Genomic DNA, 16,309 nt, shown 5'->3' with positions numbered 1-16,309 from the left:
TGCAGCACCTGCATGCTAAAGAAAGAAGAATGTAGTGACTGGATGAAAGTAAACCAAACCACGATTTCCCTGGAGTTTGTTTTGCTCTGTAATTTTCTGAAAAGGAGGCTGATGGAAGTGCCTGTTTCTGTTCCCTTTGCAAGGCCTGATTTACCATCTGGGCCTCTGCAGTGTTGCCTTTTCAGGCACATATTGCACCTGATGGCCATGGCTCAGCTTTCAGGGTATTCTGAGTGCTTGCATCCAACATCTAACACACAGCTCAGCGTGTTCACATTTCAGCATGACCTGAGCTGCAGCACAGGTGGTTTACTGCCGGCAGAGACTTTTTCTTTGCTTCCTGAAAGATCCCAATCCGTGTGATTTTCTGAAGGCTGAATGCAAGTCAGGGAGAGCACTGGGCAGTGCTGCTAAGTTTGACACCAAGCCTTCATATCCTTCAGTACTGCACAGGTTCGGCCCCTGGTTGTGTTCCCAGGCCCTGTGCCTCACCCATACAGCCAGGTTTGCTGTCTGCATCTCTCCCTGTCTGTGAGGAGCACAATGAGCCTTGCTGAGGGCAGCTCTGTGCTATATTTGTGGCTTTTCTAGGCCACAATTGAGTATTTCATATTTTTTTGCTCAGAAACTCGGCGAGGTCCTTAACCCTGTAGATGATTTTAGCTCAGTCGGAGGCCCTGGCAGAGGAAGGCTTCTGCCATCTGGTAGCCTTTCATACCTTGCAGAGCCCTGTGCGTGTTTGCAGTGAGAAGTTATTTTTGCTGCTAGTTCTGACGTGAGCCATGGGTACTCCTGGAGCACATCCAAGCTGTGTAAATGTCACTGTATCCTCTCCTTGTTTTTTCCTTTTTTTTTTTTTAAACATTTCATTGCTTATGTTCCTCTGTGCATTCCACCAGCATAGAAATAGAGAACATTTGGAGGACCCAGCCCAAGACTCCGCTTTCCAGATCTGCAGCCCATGGTTCCCTGCAGGAGCCATGTGAGGGGCACCACACTGAGCCACTGATGTCCCTCCAGCAGCACAGCAGTACATGGTGCCAGGTGAGTACTGTGTCAGCTCCCAACCTCAAGTTTTGTTTCCAGTCTTAGTGATGTAATTCATCTCTGTTTCTATAAGAACAGTGCATTTCAAGTTGAATGATGAACAGGTTAATATATGTTCTGTGGTGCAGCTTTCTCTGCTTCAGGAATAAGAGCAGTAGTGTGAGTTAGCAGCAGGTTGGCTCCTGGATGTGCAGTGATATTCTTGAATGCCCTTGGACATCCCTTTAGTTTGTTTATGTCTCAGCCCTCCTCATGTTGTGAGGGAGGAAGGAGAAGCACCTTCCAGCCCCTGCTTTTGCACATTCAAAGCAGCAGCTCCTCACGCACAGATCAGCTCTGAGTTCAGACATCATAAAGGGCTGGAGAGATCGAGGAACTTAACATAAATAACACCAATAACGACACTAAGGCTCTGTGTGCTTTGTAATGCTCTGTGTACTCTGCAATAGTAAACAGTCTGCACAAGGCAACATCTGCGTGTGTGTTCGGCAGCCTCTGGGCTTTGAACCAGCTGCTGCAATGGTAGTGCTGTGCCTGTGACAGTAGGTAGGGGTGTGAGCACTGCTCGGCATGTGTTGTCATCTCTGTACTTAGCGTCTGCCTTTGGCACTGTCATCTCTTTTATTTATGAATGAGTGGGTGAGGGAGGAGAAGGCTGGGCTGGGCTGACTCGATTCCTTCACAGTTGTACCATAAAGAGCAGAGGAGATGAAGCATAATCTCCTCCTCCCTCCCAACAGTGTTTCACCGACAAGCCGTGCTCCCAGCTGGGAGGAGGACAGCCTCCAGCAGCCTGAGCAGAAGCTATGAGAAAGGAGAAAGGAACGTTTGCGCTCTTCATACTGCAGAAAAAGCATCTTAACCTGAACTCTGCTCACAGGTGAGTTTCATTTTTCACCTATTCTTAAAAGCAAATTGATTTTCCATCGTTGGTTATACTAGCTTGTGACTCCTAAAATGGTGGCAGAACAAGTTTTGGGTTAGGCTGTTAGAAGTGAAGCAAAGTAAAACAATGAGGCAGTCCCAAGCACTCAACCAAAATGCCATGGCTGAAAATTCATGACTTGAAACTAAATTTCCAGGGCAGGTTCCCACTGATAGAAAATCTGGAATAGAAGCTGTTCTAGAGAAGCCTTTTAGACTTTCAAATAGGTGCAAGGAGAGCTTGTATTGATGAAAAGGAGTTGTTAAGATAAACCAAGAATCTGTCTCTCCTGTTTGCAGGGGAATAGGGAGTAGATAAAATCTGCTGGTCATTTTCAAAGCAGTTACTAAGTGTGTGTCAGTTGTCTAGATACAAAGAAGCGAGTGCTTTAAGTGCGTAATTAGGAATTTAAGTAATTTACTTCCCCTGAGGATACAACCCAGAAGTTGTGTCTAGCTGCAGGAAACTGCTAAACCACATACCTTGGTGTGTAGGTGTTCTGTGTACAGCTGGGTACGTTCCTATCTCAAAAGTCCTCCACTGACGTACTTAACAAACAGTAAGCCACTTTTTCCTGCTTGATGTTCAGAGCCCAGCTTGGGAAACTTGGAATGTGAAGGTTTAGAGAGATGAAATCAATTCTATCAGAAAATAGACTGCTAGGTTTTTGTTTTTAAATAGTACTAAAGATGTTTGTTATCGTAGGTTGCCTCTGATAGCTGTCTATTTGTGAGATGAGGAAAAATGGCTACACAAGGGCTCATAAGACGTGACACGGCCAGTGTGAGCACTACAGGACATTCTGAGCAGTCGGTTAATCAGCCCCCAGTGTGACTTTTTCCACGCTGACATCCTGTATTCACACTGACTCCAGCAGAGTATGACATTTGACCACTTCTTCTTTTACATTTGGTAGTCAAGAAGCCACTAAGCAGCCAGTCAGTCCTCTGCACTGTAGCACACTCCTGTCTTCCTTTTCTGAGAAGACAACAAATGTACTGTCCTCAGCCCTACCCTTCTCACCTCCCCATGTTGTCGCCAGTATTCTGCTGTTTCCCACACCATGCTGCTTCTGTAAGCTCTGTTAAATGAAGGAAAAGGCAAAGGTAGCTCTTTCCAGATCTTGTTTGGTGTATGAAGCTGTCATTTAGACAATAAAACAGAAGGCAAATCCCCAGAGTTTTAGGAGCCTTAGGGTAGCACACCGTGAAAAAGTGTTGGCTTTATCAAATCAGACCAATGTTTTGTTCTGTGATAGTGGGCACTGCTGGGAGGTGATGATGTCTGCATCGCAGCATTGAAATTTGAATATCATAGTTTTAAATGAAGAAAGCTGTGGTGATTCCAGTATCTCAGTCAAAAGAACTCATCTCATTTGGCATTTGCAGTACAGCTTATTTAATTCACTTTGTGTCTGGCAGAGAAAAAAATGACTTTATTCCTTCTGGGACCTGGGGGCTCTAAGGAGTCCCAGACAGTGAAGGGAAATAGGGGGAAATCAGAGACCAGTGGGATATATGCATCCCAGCTGAGCCAGCTATAGGGAGCTGTCATCACAGCAGCTGCCATCCCATCCTGTGAGCCTGCAACACGGCCCCTGCCAGAGGCCAAGGAGGCTGTGAGCTTCGTAGCAGTGCTGGAGCAGAGTCACATGGGATGAAGTGTGCACAGGTGTAAGCAGCCGTGTCAGTTTTGCTCTCCTAAGCAGCACTGTTGGTGCTGTCACTCAGTTAACCAGGTGATCCTGCTTCCTGGACATCTATATGAACAGCTTGTGGAGAAGAAAAGATTTTCCTTGCCACCGCTACCAGATCTAACCCCAAGATATGTTTGCATTTTGCTGGGGCTCTATTGCTGCTTACTGCTCTTGTATCAGTGCAGTGACTGGTCTGTTACTTGGGACTCAGAGGGCATTCATACAACTTTGATAATTAATTTTAAATGAAGAACTGTGGAAATAGAAGTGCAGATGTGCCGCCTTGTGAGGCTGATTACCTTACAATTAGCAGAATGCTTCCTCTGAGAGATTTGTTTTTCTTGTAAGGACTATTTTGAGTGGCTTGTAGCAGTTGTTATGAATTTCTGTGCCAGCCAAAGCATTTGCAGAGCTGCTGTCCCCAACAGCTGATGGCACTTGGTTTTGAGAAGACACGGAGCAGCTTTAATGTTTAGAAGAAACTGGCCAACGATTTTCAGTAAAGGTTTTAGTAATCGGCAGCAGCTAAGGACAACATTGCAGTTTGTCCTCTGAGGGATGCATCCAGGGGGATCCCTTCATCACTAGGAGCCATGCTCTGTACTCTGTTGGTCCACTGGGCAGCAAAGGCAGGTCTGGTTTGTCACTTCACCGGAAACTTTAGCTGGTGTGTCTGAAAAAAGACCAAATAGGAGGTTCAGAGTGCTCTGCTCATGAAAGATGGAGCAATGGCCTCACCCAAAAGTGTAGAGGATTCTATTCCTCCTTATGGAGCCCTCCTCACAGAAATTGTTTGCATGGTCAGGGTGCTGTAGCACAGAGATTCATCAGCACGGTGCTGGGGAAGGCTTCTTGCACCCTGTGCAAGTCCACATGGGGTGTGGAGGGGCAGTATCAAGGTATGACAGAAAATAGAGGGGGAGGAAGAGTTTATGCACATGACAAAATAGGGATGTTCAGGAGTAATGGAATAGAATAGAAGGCCAGGCTTTGTTTACATCTTAATGAAAGGAAGACACAAGTGCTTAAAATCATGTGAGTACTAAAAAGAGTTTTTTACTTGAAAATTAAGGGAATTGAGGAAATGGAAATTCAGGAAATGAAAACATAAGGAAGCCTGCAGATACAGATGCCAGAGCTTTGTTTAGAATAATACATCCATTGGGGACTGGGGTACTGGAGCGCTGTATCTTCAAGCTAAAAAAAACAACAACAAAAAGAAGTATTCAGTGGTCGTCTGGGGGGTGAGGGCAAGAACAAAGAAGGAAATCTTCTCCAAGGTACCCTGCTTCTACAAAATCATCAGAGTCTGAGAATTAACATTGCAGAACAAATCTTATGTGAAGATATTGACTTGGATCTTCTGGAAACTAGGCTGATCTCCAAGAAGATGTAAAAAAAGGGGGGGGGGAAGCTGAGTTAAAGGCAGTGCAAAAGGCTCGTTAGAAGAGTTAAATCTCTCCAGGCTAGGTGGGGACTATTGGAAGACACACACAGATGTAGGCACGCCACCCTCTTACCCCAACCCCCAAACCAAGATCCAAGCAAGAAATACAGAGCAGTAAAAGGAAATGAGCACAGCTTAGGAGCAGTGCAGGGAAGGGTGGATGGTGTGCTAGGTTACAGCTGGACTGAGAACAGAAACATCCAAAACACAATGGAACCAGTGTAAGCCAGAAACACAAGCACAGTACAAAGGCATAGAGGAATTATTCCAGTTCCTAAATAGCGACAGTGCACGCGATGCGAGGTGCTTGAATTGAATGGGCTCATATCCTGTGACGAATTTTATCCCTGGTTAAAATAAATCCAAACAGAAGAATGAGAATGGAGTTAAAGAAAAATGAGGGAAGGGAGGGGAAAATCTCCAAATGTTGTCCATGGCTTCTCACTTTTCCTTGTCTCAAAACTTTTGCTGTACAAAATGAATCACGTACTGAATCATAAATGCAGAAAATAGAATTTAAAAGAGAGATGACTTTATTGAATGTATCATTATTTGCTGATGTGTGGAACAATGAAAATGTTGAAAGGAGATCTGTTCAATCTCTTTAGACACAGCGGAGCTCCAATTACCTTTCAGTCAGACTTGGCAAGTCGCATTTTTCTCTCAGACAGCCTTTGCTATTTGCCAAATGTTATTAGTCAAACACTGATCATTGCTGGTCCAAGTCACTGCTTGTCAGCAGTGCTGGCAAATCAGTGCTGCTCCTGAGTGAGCAGTGAGGGAGGAGAACAATTGCACAGATGAATGTTTGGTTACTGAAAGTGGGATTCGTTTTACAAATTTCTTTCTGTTAATGAGATCAGTTTGATATTTAGGTTTAATTATACCTTCTTCTGTCTGGAGGCAGTAGCATTATCAAAAAATGTCAGCAGAAAGGAAATTTGGCCTCAAACTTAGTTTTTGAGCAAGTTTTCCCCTGTGGCCAGTAGGTGATGCTGGGGAAGCTCAATAGTGGGACCACTTGCATGTTGCTGGCACCCCCTCCCCCTTTCTTTGATAACACATTGGTACAGAGAGCCTGCTGCTGATACTTTAACCCTGGTGACAGGGAGGCTGTAGCCTTAGCAGGGACAGGGATACAGTCTGGGAAAATGAGTCAGAATAGTTAGGGGATTTTCTCTTAGGCTGTAGAAGGTAAAATGAATCAGAACCCATTTACTTCAGAAGAAAGAAGTTCCTATTTCTCAGTCCCAAGCCTACAATACAGTTGTTCCAGTTCTCATTCCTTACTGGTTCTTCTACATGTTGATCGTGACTTTTGTGTCTCCTAATCCTTAGGACTTACTCAGTGTTGGCTTCTCTTGCCTGATTTAAGGGAGGATCAGCCCACAAACTGAGGGCTATCGGCCACCCTCCTGCTTGCAGTTCCTCATTACCTGTTTGACACCTTCTTGTGCAGTAGAGGCAGGTTGGAGGTTTGGTTTGTGTGCTAAAGAGATGTGCAGGAGAAAGAGGCTGAGCTGCCTGAGGTGTTGGCTGGGGCAAAAGGAAGGTTTGAAGCTGTTCTCTGAGGAACAGAGAGAGAAAATGTTTCTGCAGAAAGTGGTGTGATGAGGAGTTCTCTCCCACTCCCAGCCATGGACTCAAATGAGCCATGCAGGAGCCCCGGGGAGCTGACCTGTGAGCAGGAGCCAGCTCAACTCTGAGATCCCGGTGGCCACGTCACCCACCTGGCTGCTCATTAGCAGCAGGAAGGAGGGGGCAGATGAGGGTCATTTTTAAAAGTTATGAGCCAGCTCCTTGAGGCAACTGTGGCATGACTAATTCCCGTTGTGTGATTCATCGCCCCGTCTTTAGTTGGACTGCTTGACCAAAAATACACACTGTGTGAACTTCTTATTACCATAAATAGGGATTTTCCAAAATGTAGTTTCTTTGCAGCACTTCCCTGTGCTCAGCCAGTTGTTTGGGCCTTACATTTGGTTAAAAAAAAAGTCCCCAAACCTAGAGAGAGAAGATGAACCAGTGTCAGATATGTGACAATCTGTCGTCCCTTCTGCCTTCCTTGCCCCTGTTTGTCCTTTACATGGGCAGGCCTCCAAAGGTGCAAAGAAATGAAATGAAATGTTCATTTCATCTGGGTCTGAGGGTCTGAGATTTCTCCAGACATTTCTTTGCCTTCAAGGGGGCATCAACTGAACCATCTTCAGGATGTTTGCCAGACTTTAACACCTCCACCTTGAAGACCTCTGTCCCATGCACCATCTGTCCCAGTGCTGACCCACTTACCTTTGTCAGTAGAAAGTTTTTAGCAATGTTTAATTGAGTCTCTCATTCAGGCTTCCACAGAAGGCACACTTTCCTCTTTGTGACAGTCTTTAACATGCTGGAAGGTTTTTGCTGTTTGCCATCATTATGGTCTTCTTTAGACTAAACAGTCCTAGACCAGTGACCATTCCCCTGCATTTCCCCTACCACAGCCAGCAGCTCCGTAATGCCTTGCGACGATGCTTAGGATAGAGAGGTAGCACCCACAGCTGCTGACACATCCAGGGTGATTTGCTTTGTTTTCTTGTATTTTTACAAAAATGCTGACTCCAACTCAGTATATGATCACTGCAGTCCCTTCATCATTCCTAGTGTTCTGCTGTAAGATAGCATTTGCCTTCCTAATGACTTCTCATTTCAGATATAATATGTAATATCTCATATACAGCAGTTTGCACATCAATTAAGGGGAATTCTCGGTGTTATAATCAAAAAAACAAAGGTTAGGTTAGGCTGATAACCTGCTCAGGTATTCTGGGATTCTTTTGTTTTCTGACATATTGCCATTTTCCAGGAATGTAAATGTTGTGTTTCAACAAGTCCATCCCTGTGACCTCTCCCAGTGTTGCCTGTGGGCGCTGTGTTGCCATGAATTCCTACTGGTGATACTTTGGCTCCCTCACCACCATTCAGAAGTGCTCAGCCCTGTTCCTTCTAAGTGGCTCCCTGCTTAATTAAAAGTTTGTTTGACTTATGAATTAAGCTGAATGTAGAACACACAGGATTCTTGTCTATAGTGATTCAGCTATTTCTTACAAAGCCTTGTGATCTGTGGGCCAGAGCACTGGCGAGATTATACTACATCGCCATGCCACTGCTATTGGGAAGTGAGTTCAAAACTAAATTTTGAGGTCATTGAAGTAATTTAATTAATTCGTTTTCTAATATACAGGGACTATCTCCATTGGCTTCTAGCTGCCTTGCATCAGTCCACCCATACTGCTTACACTAGGCTGCGCATGTCACATTTTTCAGCTGTTTCATAGAATATTCAATGACACACCTGATGTTCTGTAAGGCAGCAAACGAAGCAATTAGAATGTTCTCCAGGAGGAGACTGTGTGAGGTGGCAACGTTAGAGATAGAGGAGGATGTGACTAACTACCAGAGAAACAAGGAATAAACATTTTCTGATGTGTTGCAATGTTTGAGCGTCCCCACTTCATACTGTAGTTTGACATTTTTGTAATGGAATATTGTGTATAAAAAAATGTCATACACTTTTGATGTCCAATCTAGTGCTCTCATCAAGCATTGAGTTCACTGTAAGAAAAAGGAAAGATTTACAAATCAAGGATTTTGACATGAAGCTGCCACTCAAATCTGCACTGTCAGTTCCTACTGACATTTACAGGCATGAAGCCCTGAACTGCATCACCACTGTGGTTCAGATCCAGAGTTTTGGAAATGAAATGCAACTACCTTACTTCAGACCTTGGAGAAGTTTGCTGGCAAACAGAAATTAAGAAGTTGAGACGTATTCCCAAGATATCAAAGTTTGAGCAAGTTGAGTGATTTACCCAATGTGTGAATAATTGCATGTCTATGTTAGGAAGAACTGGACACTGGTGACTAATTGGTCTTTTGTTTATGTGGGTTCTGAAAAAATGTTGCTGGCTTCCTTTTTTGACAATAGCTTTATAAATGAAGTCATACAATAACAACAAAAGTGAAGTGATTTGTAATTATTAGAATACTGCTCTGGTTTCCTCCCACTGAAACAAATGCTCAGAGGAATAGTTATTGTTGTATGAAGACATTCCTGTTGGAAGAGTCCCTTCACACGCTAACAAGTACAAATGAGTTGTGCGGAGTCCTAAGTGAAGTTTAGGAAGGAATTCAATGTAAGGAGAAATTGTGGGAAATTTATGTGAGACCATTTCATGGGTTTTTCCTTTTGTTTTTTTCATGGAAGAAAGCATTTGAATATTCCAGTTTGAATTGGATTTTCTATCCAATAAGGAACAGAAACATCCTTTATTGCCTTTCATGGCTCTTTCCACTTGTGACCCTTTTACACAAATCCTCTGGTTTAATCCAAGCATTTCTGTGCCACTTCCTTAGTCATCCTTAGTCATGCCCCCAATTTCCACTTTGTTCTACAGTTTTAGGGGCATTTTCACTAAGTGTGCTAGCTATCTCAAGTACTGAGATACAACAGTAGACTTCAGAAAGAAAGGAGATACAAAGGAATGGTTGGTCCTTCTTTCCCCTCTCTCTACCAGATCATCACCCCATTGTGAGCTCTTCCTTGATGTGGAGGAAGTGGGAAGAGGCAGAAAACTTCTTTTAAAATAGCCCTAAAAGCACGGCTATGTTCTGTTTATTACAAAATTACAAAACCATGACAGGAAGTAATGTTTAGTACGCTTTGCAATTTTCCTGCTCTCAGACCCTACAGCAGCTTTGTTACTACAGCTCTTACACCCATTCCACCTCATGCCACAAACCTTCATGCGTGGGCCAGCCAAACTCTGCCCATTTGATGTGGGAGTCTAAAGGCCAGTGTTTATCCAGGTAATGATCTGAACCAAATCTCAGATTCTGGTTCTGAAATGTGCAGCATGGTCCAAGTACTGCTATGAAGGCCAGGTGATTCAGGTCTGTTAGTGATGTGTGACAGGTGGAGGGACAGCAAGAGATCTACTGTGACATGAAGGTACACAACCGTATTATCCTCCCCATTCATGGGAACAAGGTGGGCATAGGAAAGAGATAAGTCTTCCTAGGAAATGTCTGCAGACTTGTGATACTGAAGGTGTTACATGAACTAAGCTCTTAAAAAGAAAACCACACAGCTGCACTATTTCCATATTAAAGCTGTCTAAATGGAATGCCTGCATGTTCTCAGCCATAGCTGCTCTCAGCTTAATGATTATCTGCAGCCCAGATGTTTTTCTTAGTGCAACTTCTTTATTTTTCTCATCCTACTACCCAAGCTAGCTTAATAAGCAATGCAGGAGCTATTTGTCTCCTCTTTGTCACCCAGCATCACCTTTCCTAGAGCTTCCCATTGCTTAGGTACTGTGTATTATATTCTTAGTAACAGGGTGATCTTAAAGATCACTCTTCTGAACCACCTGATGAGTGTCACAATCACTGTGTTTTGGTACCAGTCCTGAGAAAGCTTGCAGTTCCATTCCCTGGCCAGTGCAGAGCTGTGTTAGCATACTTGGACTGAGGGGAAAAAAAGGGGAAAGGCAAACTGTATTTCCCATCTGGTCACTGGTCAGAAGGCACAGCGGTGTCCCAGAGCCTGCACGCTGTGGAGGCTGAAACAAGGGAGGAATTTTCCAGGCTCGCTTCTTCCACGGAGCAGCATAAAACAGCTATTGTGCAAACAAGAATCTGGACTTCTGTTTATGTAACAGGCGGCTTTCTCTTCCTGGCTCTGCAACAGCACACTGCAGTGCTTCTTCTAGGAGCAGGAAACATCGCTGTAATCAAAAGTGTGTATTATATTAGGACAATATCGTATCAATGAGACTTTTTCTGTGTTTTTCACGTTCTGTATGGTGGCAAGACATTTAAGCTGAACAGATATGAATTTTACAGTCATATTCTTTGTGACATAAACCTAATTTAATAAAAACATTTTGAGTTCTTACAGAAAAAGAAGCATTTTCAAAGCAAAACAAAACAAACAACAGTGCAACTGTGGAGCACATCTGCTTTATCTCATCCTGTGGCCCATATTGGCCTATGGGGTAATGCAGAACAAAACCTGAGCTCAAGAAATGTGAACTCATAAAGACAGTTTTGCCTTTAGAAGATTATTGTCAGCTTTCAAGTTATTGTAAGTTGGCCTTATCAGCAGGAGGTGGGCACTGACTGGATGCTTCTAGTTGCTAGATTAGATGAAGGACTTGCAGACGTTTAGGCTCTTTTCACTGTACATTTGCATGCCAGTTGTTCTGTTCAGACAAACTCTTACATATCAAAGTCATCAGATTATCATACAGAAATTCTAACAAATACAGTCTCAAATACAACTGCACTTGTCCTGAGCCCTGGATTGGAAAAGGAAAGGGGGACAGTAAGGCTTTCAAACCTATCTCTGGATCCTTGCATTGTTCTCAGGCATGAAGCCACACCTCCTATAGGTGGAGAAACCACACAGCCCTCATGCAGCCATTGAGACAAGCATAGTGCATGGGATGGTGTCAGTGAGGATGCTCCCTGCGTAACAGTGCTTTAGGAAATCTGCACATTGTTTTCTGCTGCATGTGTGTGATAATGCTCACATTATCATTGTTATTCTGCAGGGAGGGTTATGGCGATCTCTTGGAGCAAACATCAAGCTAAACCAGGACAACCTGTGTCTGGCTCACATTTCTGCTGCTGTGCCTGGTAAAGCTGCAGTAACAGTTGTGTAATCTGTGGAGGAGGGGGTGATTCTGAGGTAGGTGCACCACTGAGGTGGCTGTATAAAGACAAGGGAAGCAGAGCTTGCACTAAGGCAGATAGTGTCCAACAGTGAAGTTAGAAGTTTTAAGGGAGAGGAACTTAACCTGGCCTTCGTGTTGCGGTTGAAGCTACCTGAGACTCCAGGAATCCATCCACCTAAACCATATTCTGATATGGTGATATTCTTTTTGTTGGCAAGAAAAAGAGGAAAGAGAAAAGAACAAAGGAGAGTTATAATGATTAAGTATACACTTCTTTCCTTAAGTTTGCCGTGACTTCCAGGGGGCTGTAGTACGCTGACTGAGGCTGAACACTGTCCATCTTTGCAGGTTTGGTCAGTCCTTAAAGCCTAAATGAATTGATTTCCTTTCCAATTTCTATGAGTCTGAAGCCCACCATTATTTTAAAAAACAAAACCTGATACACACAGAGAAGCAAAACCAGAACTACAACACTTACAAAAGAATTTATTCTACAGTAACATCCTCAAATGCTGCCGATAACAGTAATTTTACTGTACCATGGCCATGTTTCTATAAGGATTGCCTTGGAAAAAATTGTTAGTTCCCACAGAGGACAGGTGATGATTACAAAAATGATGAGAATTGTGAATGGGAAACAAACAGCAGGGCTTTTCTCTATTCCTGACAGTGCAGTCTGCTTTTGAATCTGTATTAACTGAAGTTCTGCAAAGAGTATGCAAGTTGCTAACCTCACCCAGGTGTACACTACAACTGTGTATTTTCTGGCAGTGGTTAAAAGAAAGAATCCTACTGGTCTGCATCATCACACAAAACATGCACCCCCCTAAACATGGGGCACAGTCTTGTGCCAAAGTGATGGAACATATCATGTGAGGTGATAGAGGGATTTGGTCTGGGGTTTAATCACAGCTGACAGGCTGAAGGCTGAACGCTAATCCTGACCAAACCGAGTGCTAACCTCTTGTCAGCAGTTGTGTTATAAAGATGCCTTAGGCAGAAATACTATAGTATGGAAAGGGTCTGCACAGGTATGTGTGCGGACCACAAAAGATTCTTCAGGTGAAAATAATTGTGTTTGTTTTCAGCACTGATGAAATGAATGTATCACACATACCAATAATAATGATTGGCTTTCAGAGCCTATGGCAAATAAGAAGTCTATAATGGCATATTCTGTATACATGGATACATTAAGGCAGATTTTTATGGTGTCTTTCCTACAGACAGCTTGCTGTTTACACTTAAATGTAAATGCAGCTGCTAAAAATTCCACTTTCATCATCCTGATGGGCTGAGCTACATTTACCACGATATTTTGTACCCGAAGAGAAAGTCCAGAGATGGAAAGTAAGAAAGCAGCGGTTTTGTTGCACCCTGCATCCTCTGAGGCAGTCTGAGTGAGCTGCAGCTCTGCCACAGCATTTTGATCCCATCAGATTACTGCTTTTGTGTTTCATCTGCAAAACAGAGATGACATTTCTTCACTGTTCAGATACTCGTAAAGCTAAGGTGACAAATGTTTGTAAATCGCTTTGGAATTCTTTGAGAGAACCCACTCGTAGGGCTCACTGATACACATCGCCATTTCCCAGACAGGCTTTATCTTCTGGTAAGCACTGTAAGAAAATTTAGAAAAGGCATCAGGCTGAAAACTGATGGTTTGGTAATTATATTCGTCCTCAAGGTTTTCATATGTTTTACCACCAGGTTATTAACATCCTGCGGCAAGGCATCTCTTCAGCCTGAGGTTTTTGTGGATGAAAAGTGATACGTGAAACTGGATGAAATTAAGTTCTACATCCGTTCATTTGGGACACTGATTAGTGGCATATGTGAAGAGGCAGAAGATGCTGAATTTCACAGAGAATGCAACCGAAAAGTGCATTATTGATCATAATATTCACCAGACATTGTCCCCTGTAGTGTACATATTTGTATTCATCGTAGGATTCCCAGCTAACTGCCTTTCTCTATACTACGGGTATTTACAGATCAAGGCTAAAAATGAGTTGGGAATCTACCTTTGCAATCTGACCATAGCAGACCTTTTTTACATATTTTCTTTGCCCTTCTGGATCCAGTATGTTTTACAGCATGACAATTGGACCTATGATGAACTGCTGTGCAAAATCTGTGGCATCCTCTTGTATGAGAATATCTATATCAGTGTGGGCTTCCTCTGCTGCATCTCCATTGACCGCTATCTGGCAGTAGTGCACCCTTTTCGGTTTCATCAGTTTCGGACAATGAAGGCTGCTATGATTGTGAGTGCCATTATTTGGACCAAAGAAGTAGTGACGTGCTCATTTGTCTTTGTGCATGGGGAGATCAGTATGGATGCTGAGAGCCACGTGGTGTGCTTTGAGCATTACCCCATCAAAGAATGGGAGCACAGTATCAATTACTACCGCTTCTCTGCTGGCTTCCTTTTCCCTTTCTTTCTGCTGGCCTTCTCTTACTGTGGCATTTTACGAGTTGTCCACAGGAGTCATGGCACTCAAAAGAAGAAGAAACTCCAAATTAAACGTTTGGTTTCCAGCACTGTCTTCATTTTTTTAGTTTGCTTTGGACCGTACCACATCCTACTTGTAGTTCGCAGTGTGTTTGAGAGCAACTGCTCATTTGCTAGTAAAATATTTAACATTTACCATACTTCTCTCCTGCTGACTACATTTAACTGTGTTGCTGACCCAGTACTATACTGTTTTTCCAGTGAAAGCACTTACTTGAACTTCATCAAGATGCGAGACTCTTGCTTAAGGCATTTAGGATGTCTAAGGACTGAGACAAAGGAATCCTATCAGCTGAATGCTCCAGAAACTCCCAACAGGCCTCAACAAGAGCATCAGCCAAGGTTATTGCAAGAATCACAGGGCGATCCTGGAACAAAGGACTCTTCCTCAGCTAGGACAGGCCATCTATAGCATTCATCAAAAAGGGCACTTATGTAAAATCTTTCTTGTGTAACTGTTTGTATCCACTGGATTTATCTGTGTATTACGACTGTGTTTTACATCCCAAAGTTACTCTCTGAAATAACTCCTCCAGCAAGTTTCAAGGTGAGCAGAACCGTTGCAGGAGCCAACCTGCTGATGAAGTAATGCGGAATGTTCTGGGACAACAGACACAGAAACTCGGCATCAGATGAGAGCTTCAATTTGTGCATTGATTGTCAAATCTCCTCATAAGGTTTCTATTGACTTCCAGAGGTATGGGATCTCTTGGCTTAGATGAGGATAAATAAATCAAGCTGTTGATTTGGAAAAGAACAGGAGGGTCATAATACACGAGGCACTTTCATCTCATGTGTTTACTTCACTGTGTTTAAAGGTGAATTTAGTTGCACCTAAATTCTAGCAAACCTTGCTAAGATTTTGATTGCATCCTTCTAAATTAGTGTGTTTTGTGCAGCACAGACCTTTCAGACAATTAAATAACAACGTGTTTGTCAGTGGAACTCTTAAGTAGATTCTGCTTTAACTCTGTTTTCAACAGTAGATACGACAGCTAAGGTGTGCTCCTTATTGAGTAAATGGAGTATCAGAAATGTGATGTACGAGTGATCTCTGTGGCTTTTTGGGTTAGATAGAAAAAGATACAGGAGTAACTGGAGATAATGGCAGTTACAGATGGGGTTGCTGTGCTTTATATTAGTTGTTTCTAGAATCATCTCCTCTAGTTTTTATTGATTTGTTTGTTTTTTTATTATTCATTATTAAAGAATGAGAGTTTTGTTTCTTCTTTCTGACCTTACCGTGCTTTCTGGTGTCTACAGCTGTTACACCATGAAGCCTTTCACTTCTCCTCTGGTTTCAAGCCTTTCTTTGAATGTTTCTCTGTTTCTGCAGCCTGAAGTTGACAAAATGTAGCTGTATATGTGTATATAGGCATACTTATATTTAATTTCAAGATGTTCTCTGGACAGACCTTCTACATTGGGTTTCTCAGGTATGTCGCTGTACAGAGCTTTGTTATTGGTTTTTAAAAGGTAATATGTTCTAAGAATTTTCTGGAAATCACCCCGAAAGTGCAATATTAAAAGTAATTAGGAGATATGTTTATTAAATAATGGTGTTTTATTATTCTCTTCCTGTATTTGTTCACAGATTGTATTCATGATACTACAGCTCCTCTCCTCCCCACTGTTGCAGAAGGGATTCATGTCCCTACTCCCAGGAGGGGATTAGGTTTGCTTAGATTAACATTTGGTTTGTTTAATTCTTTTACATTTCTTTATACTTAGACCACTCTCCATGCTGGATTAATTACCTTATTACACACACTTTTCTTCTTACTATCAGTGCTGTTTAGCTTTGCTTTCTGTGAATGTTTCCCCCAGTCCCTGCTGTCTGTGCCAGCTGGGCTCCTGGCTGCTGCAGTCCGTGCTTGTACGTTGCTAAGAGGAGCTCCAACACTCAGATTCCCGTGACCTGACATGCTGCAAGGCACACACATGGTTTGTTCAAAGATAAAAT

General features: G+C 43.0%; 1 protein-coding gene across 1 annotated transcript; it reads left to right on the top strand.

Moving 5' to 3' along the window:
- The first annotated feature begins 859 nt into the window (after nt 1-859).
- On the top strand, nt 860-15,916 carry GPR68 (G protein-coupled receptor 68). Its single transcript, XM_015865287.3, has 4 exons — nt 860-1,044; nt 1,788-1,927; nt 11,709-11,845; nt 13,542-15,916. The coding sequence occupies exon 4, from the start codon at nt 13,682-13,684 to the stop codon at nt 14,756-14,758; it is 1,077 nt and encodes a 358-aa protein (XP_015720773.1). The 5' UTR covers nt 860-1,044; nt 1,788-1,927; nt 11,709-11,845; nt 13,542-13,681; the 3' UTR covers nt 14,759-15,916.
- The last annotated feature ends 393 nt before the right edge of the window (nt 15,917-16,309 follow it).

The sequence above is a fragment of the Coturnix japonica genome, chromosome 5 (assembly GCF_054131305.1).
Source record: "Coturnix japonica strain WE chromosome 5, WE-NBRP24, whole genome shotgun sequence".
NCBI lineage: Eukaryota > Metazoa > Chordata > Aves > Galliformes > Phasianidae > Coturnix > Coturnix japonica.
The sequence above is the reverse complement of the archived record's forward strand: the minus strand, read 5'-3'. Positions and strand labels throughout refer to the sequence as shown.